This window comes from Salmo salar, chromosome ssa02 (genome assembly GCF_905237065.1).
Source record: "Salmo salar chromosome ssa02, Ssal_v3.1, whole genome shotgun sequence".
Taxonomy (NCBI): domain Eukaryota; kingdom Metazoa; phylum Chordata; class Actinopteri; order Salmoniformes; family Salmonidae; genus Salmo; species Salmo salar.
In genome coordinates, this window is record NC_059443.1 from 20,259,589 (window position 1) to 20,265,947 (window position 6,359).

Sequence of the window (6,359 nt, forward strand, 5' to 3'; positions counted from 1 at the left end):
TTAATCTCCCTTTCTATCCCTCTGTCTCCCCTCTCCCTCCACAGGTAGAGACTCTGACGGTGCAGCTGCAGGGAGAGAGGACCCTGGGCCAGAAGGCTGAGGGGGCCAGGGAGGCTCTGGAGAGGCATAACAAGGAGCTGAAGCTGAAGCTGGGGGAGATGGAGGGAGCTGTCAGGGGAAAACACAGGCTCAGTGTCGCCGCCCTGGAGGCCAAGATGGACGGCATGGAGGAGCAGCTGGAGCAGGAGAGACAGTGAGGGGAACACACATTCTCTGATGGATTTCCCCTCACACTTCTTCTCTCGCCTTGTTCCTTTCCTCACTCCCCCTCCCCTCTCTTTACTTCTCCTCCCATCCCTCTCTTCCCGTTCCTTCCCCTCTCCTCCCTCTAACATCTCACTTCTTACACTACTATTCTGACAGTATGTTCTGGGTGTGGGGATAAAACATGACTCAGTCTTTCTCCCCTCCCACCAGAGAGCGAGCGATAGCCAACAAGCTGGTGAGGAAGACAGAGAAAAAACTGAAGGAGGTGATGATGCAGGCAGAGGACGAGAGGAGACACGCAGACCAGTACAGAGAACAGGTACGAACCAGTACAGACCAGTACAGAGAACAGGTACGAACCAGTACAGACCAGTACAGAGAACAGGTACGAACCAGTACAGACCAGTACAGAGAACAGGTACGTACCAGTACAGACCAGTACAGAGAACAGGTACATACCAGTAGAGAGAACAGGTACGAACCAGTACATACCAGTACAGAGAACAGGTACGAACCAGTACAGACCAGTACAGAGAACAGGTACAGACCAGTACAGAGAACAGGTACAGACCAGTACAGAGAACAGGTACGTACCAGTACAGACCAGTACAGAGAACAGGTACATACCAGTAGAGAGAACAGGTACGAACCAGTACATACCAGTACAGAGAACAGGTACGTACCAGTACAGACCAGTACAGAGAGCAAGTACGTACCAGTACAGACCAGTACAGAGAACAGGTACGTACCAGTACAGACCAGTGCAGAGAACAGGTACGAACCAGTACAGACCAGTACATAGAACAGGTACGAACCAGTACAGACCAGTACAGAGAACAGGTACGAACCAGTACAGACCAGTACAGAGAACAGGTACGTACCAGTACAGACCAGTGCAGAGAACAGGTACGAACCAGTACAGACCAGTACAGAGAACAGGTACGTACCAGTACAGACCAGTGCAGAGAACAGGTACAGACCAGTACAGAGAACAGGTATGAACCAGTACAGAGAACAGGTACGAACCAGTACAGACCAGTACAGAGAACAGGTACGTACCAGTACAGACCAGTGCAGAGAACAGGTACGAACCAGTACAGACCAGTACAGAGAACAGGTACGTACCAGTACAGACCAGTGCAGAGAACAGGTACAGACCAGTACAGAGAACAGGTATGAACCAGTACAGAGAACAGGTACGAACCAGTACAGACCAGTACAGAGAACAGGTACGTACCAGTACAGACCAGTGCAGAGAACAGGTACGAACCAGTACAGACCAGTACAGAGAACAGGTACAGACCAGTACAGAGAACAGGTACAGACCAGTACAGAGAACAGGTACGTACCAGTACAGACCAGTACAGAGAACAGGTACGTATCAGTACAGACCAGTACAGAGAACAGGTACGTACCAGTACAGACCAGTGCAGAGAACAGGTACGAACCAGTACAGACCAGTACAGAGAACAGGTACGTACCAGTACAGACCAGTACAGAGAACAAGTACGTACCAGTACAGACCAGTGCAGAGAACAGGTACAGACCAGTACAGAGAACAGGTACGTACCAGTACAGACCAGTACAGAGAACAGGTACGAACCAGTACAGACCAGTACAGAGAACAGGTACGAATCAGTACAGACCAGTACAGAGAACAGGTACGAACCAGTACAGACCAGTACAGAGAACAGGTACGAACCAGTACAGACCAGTACAGAGAACCGGTACGAACCAGTAAAGACCAGTACAGAGAACAGGTACGAACCAGTACAGACCAGTACAGAGAACAGGTACAAACCAGTACAGACCAGTACAGAGAACAGGTACGTACCAGTACAGACCAGTACATAGAACAGGTACGAACCAGTACAGACCAGTACAGAGAACAGGTACGAACCAGTACAGACCAGTACAGAGAACAGGTACGAACCAGTACAGACCAGTACAGAGAACATGTACGAACCAGTACAGACCAGTACAGAGAACCGGTACGAACCAGTACAGACCAGTACAGAGAACAGGTACGAACCAGTACAGACCAGTACAGAGAACAGGTACAAACCAGTACAGACCAGTACAGAGAACAGGTACGTACCAGTACAGACCAGTACAGAGAACAGGTACGAACCAGTACAGACCAGTACAGAGAACAGGTACGAACCAGTACAGACCAGTACAGAGAACAGGTACGAACCAGTACAGACCAGTACAGAGAACATGTACGAACCAGTACAGACCAGTACAGAGAACAGGTACAAACCAGTACAGACCAGTACAGAGAACAGGTACGAACCAGTACAGACCAGTACAGAGCACAGGTACGAACCAGTACATAGAACAGGTACGAACCAGTACAGACCAGTACAGAGAACAGGTACGAACCAGTACAGACCAGTACATAGAACAGGTACGAAGCAGTACAGACCAGTACAGAGAACAGGTACGAACCAGTACAGACCAGTACAGAGAATAGGTACGAACCAGTACAGACCAGTACAGAGAATAGGTACATACCAGTACAGACCAGTACAGAGAATAGGTACATACCAGTACAGACCAGTACAGAGAACAGGTACGTACCAGTACAGACCAGTACAGAGAACAGGTACGTACCAGTACAGAGAACAGGTATAAAACCGCTTCTCTATGAGTTCACCATAGAAATGGAGAGATACAGTAGGGTGTGAGGAGGAGAAGAGCCTTGGTCAGGAAGGTGACCAAGAACCCGATGGTCACTCTGACAGAGCTCTAGAGTTCTTCTGTGGAGTGGTTGGTCCTGCTAATCCCAGTCCTAATCTAATCCAGCCCTGGCACCAGGGGAAGGTAGGGGTTATCTCCTCCCAAATATACATAACAAAATAATCCCTCTACAGTGTAGAGGTAGAGGTGATACTGACCCCCCTCTCAAAAATCATCTGGAATTTAATCTGTGGGATGTAATCCCAGTCCTCCTGTTCTATGCTTAATCTGTCTAACTCTCTGCCTCCGGCCTTCTCTGATACCTTTCCCCCCCCTTCTTCTATTGTCTTCTCCTCTTCCACTTTACCCATTCTCTTCTTCTCTCTCTCTCACTCCCTCTACCCCCTTCCCCCTCCCTCCTCTCTCCAGTTGGATAAGTCTATGGGCCGGCTGAGGCAGCTGAAGAGGCAGCTCGAGGAGGTGGAGGAGGATAACTCTCGCTCCAACGCCCAGAGACGTAAACTGCAGAGAGAGATGGAGGAGCTGACTGACAGCTCCCAGAGCATGACCCGCGAGATCACCGCTCTACGCAGCCATCTCAGGTAGTACTACCGCTGTGTGTGTGTGTGTGTGTGTGTGTGTGTGTGTAATCTGAGTGACGTTTGCAGTTCCATTGCCACCTACTACCACCATGTTGTATTATTGCATGTTTTTTCTTCCATTGACCTCATCTGACACTGACACACTGTCCATCAGTCTGCCTCACACTCCACTCCATCCACTCAGCATCACGACATCTGAACGGAAACCAGAGAAGTAGGTCTGTGTGTGCGTGCGTGTACAATTCATTAAGTTAAGATTTCAGTTAGTTGTGTGGACTGCAGTATATTTTAAACTGAGGAAATCCTGTCCTCTTATTAGTGTAATGTCTCAGGGGTTTAGTCACCTTTATAACACAAGAGGGCTCTTGTCTTTCCAGTCCCTCATAGAGACATATCAGATATACACTGACTTCAGAAAGTATTCAGACCCCTTCCCTTTTTCCACATTTTGTTACGTTACAGCCTTATTCTACAATGGATTTTAAAAAATTGTTCATGAATCTACACACAATACCCCATAATGACAAAGTGAAGGGAAAAAAAGGGAAATGTTTTCTAATTTATTAAAAATAAACAGAAATACCTTATTTACATAAGTATTCAGACCCTTTGCTATGAAACTTGAAATTGAGCTCAGGTGCATCCTGTTTCCATTGATCATCCTTGAGATGTTTCTACAACTTGATTGGAGTCCATCTGTGGTAAATTCAATTGATTGGACATGATTTGGAAAGGCACACACCTGTCTATATAAGGTCTCACAGTTGACAGTGCATGTCAGAGCATAAACCAAGCCATGGAGTTGAAGGAATTGTCTGTAGACCTCAGAGACAGGATTGTGTCAAGGCACAGATCTGGGGAAGGATACCAAAAAATGGAAGAAGTTTAGAACCAACAAGACTCTTCCTAAAGCTAGCCAACCAGCCATACTGAGCAATCTGAGGAGAAGAGCCTTGGTCAGGAAGGTGACCAAGAACCCGATGGTCACTGACGGAGCTCTAGAGTTCTTCTGTGGAGATGGTAGAACCTTCCAGGACAACCATCTCTGCAGCACTCCATCAATCAGGCCTTTGTGGTAGAGTGGCCAGACAGAAGCCTCTCCTCAGTAAAAGGCACATGACAGCATGCTTGGAGTTTGCCAAAAGGCACCTAAAGACTCTCAATGAGAAACTATCATGACACAAGGCGGGACCCAGATGCAGACACAGGAGGCAGATGGTTGGAGTCTTACAGTGTTTATTAATCCAATAGGGGTAGGCAAGAGAATGGTCGTGGACAGGCAAAAGGGTCAAAACCAGTTCAGTCCAATAGGTACCGAAGGGCAGGCAGAATCAAGGTCAGGGCAGGATGATCAGGCAGGTGGGAAAGTAGTCCAGAGTCAGGCAGGGGTCAAAAGCACGAAGACTAGCAAAAAGAGAATAGCAAAAGGAGTATGGGAAAAACACGCTGGTTGACTTGACTAACATACAAGACCAACTCCCACAGAGAGACAGGAAACACAGGGATAAATACACTGGGGAAAATAAGCGACACCTGGAGGGGGTGGAGATAATAACAGGAACAGGTGAAACAGATCAGGGCGTGACAAAATAAGATTCTCTGGTCTGAGGAAACCAAGATTGCACTCTGGCCTGAATGCCAAGTGTCACTTCTGGAGGAAACCTGGCACCATCCCTACGGTGAAGCATGGTGGTGGCAGCATCATGCTGTGGGGAAAATGTTCAGCAGCAGGGACTGAGAGACTAGTCAGGATCGAGGGAAAGATGTACAGTACAGAGAGATCTGTGATGAAAACAAAGCTCTGAGTAAAGGGACTGAATACTTACGTAAATGTGACATTTCAGTTTTACATTTTTGTATAAAAGTTTTAAATGTATAAAAACCTGTTTTTGCTATGTCATTATGGGGTATTGTGTGTCGATTGATGAGGGAAAAATTGGTTTAATCCATTTTTAGAATAAGGCTGTAACGTAACAAAATGTGGAAAAAGTCAAGGGATCTGAATACTTTCCAAATGCACTGTATAAAAAACCCTCCCTTTATCTCCTCTCCATCTCCATGACCCTCTCTACCACCTCTCTCCCGCCAGGCGTGCTCCGATGCCCCTTGGGATGCGTTCAGGTCGCAGGGCGTTGGTGGATGATCTGTCGTGTGAGAACTCTGACTCGGAGGAGCCCCCCCCCTCCCCGACCCCTTCTTCTGGTACTGGCCCCGGAACTGGCCCCGGCACCCCCACCCCCCCCTCTGAAAACAACAGTCTGGGACCCCCCCCACCATACAGCCTCAACGACACTGAGTAACACACACACAAACACTCACTCACACACACGCATACATACAGATACATACTCACACAGACGCATAGGCCTGCATTCATGTATATGTACACATAGGTCTGCATACATGTATATGTACACATAGGCCTGCATACATGTATATGTACACATAGGCCTGCATACATGTACATACAAATACACCCTCACATAGACTGACTTACTGATCCTGCACATCTTTAAACTATTTCCTCAGCAGTCCAAACTAGAACAGAGAGCATACACTCTCTCTCTCTCTCTCTCTCTCTCGCTCTCGCTCTCGCTCTCTCTCTCTCTCTCTCTCTCTCTCTCTCTCTCTCTCTCTCTCTCTCTCTCTCTCTCTCTCTCTCTCTCTCTCTCTCTCTCTCTCTCTCACACACACACACAATTTAAGGGGGGAAGAGGATTCATTGATGATTTGTGAGCAAGAATATGGACTGTAATCTCACTGGGGGAAACTTCATCTCCCAGAAATCTGAGGGAAAGTGAATTATAT

The 6,359-nt window shown here is 47.6% G+C and overlaps 1 protein-coding gene across 8 annotated transcripts in view; it reads left to right on the forward strand.

Moving 5' to 3' along the window:
* LOC106605745 (myosin-10) overlaps positions 1 to 6,359 on the forward strand; it is a 94,034-nt gene extending 87,675 nt beyond the window's left edge. For 6 of the 8 annotated variants that reach the window (XM_045699411.1, XM_045699404.1, XM_045699453.1 and 3 more), the window contains 5 exons: positions 45 to 253; positions 478 to 586; positions 3,379 to 3,551; positions 3,706 to 3,765; positions 5,641 to 6,359. In XM_045699411.1, the coding sequence (XP_045555367.1) occupies positions 45 to 253; positions 478 to 586; positions 3,379 to 3,551; positions 3,706 to 3,765; positions 5,641 to 5,851 (762 nt within the window). In that variant the 3' untranslated portion in view covers positions 5,852 to 6,359. Of the gene's footprint in view, positions 1 to 44; positions 254 to 477; positions 587 to 3,378; positions 3,552 to 3,705; positions 3,770 to 5,640 lie in introns of all 8 variants that reach the window. The other 2 variants (XM_045699464.1, XM_045699444.1) reach the window with 2 other exon arrangements.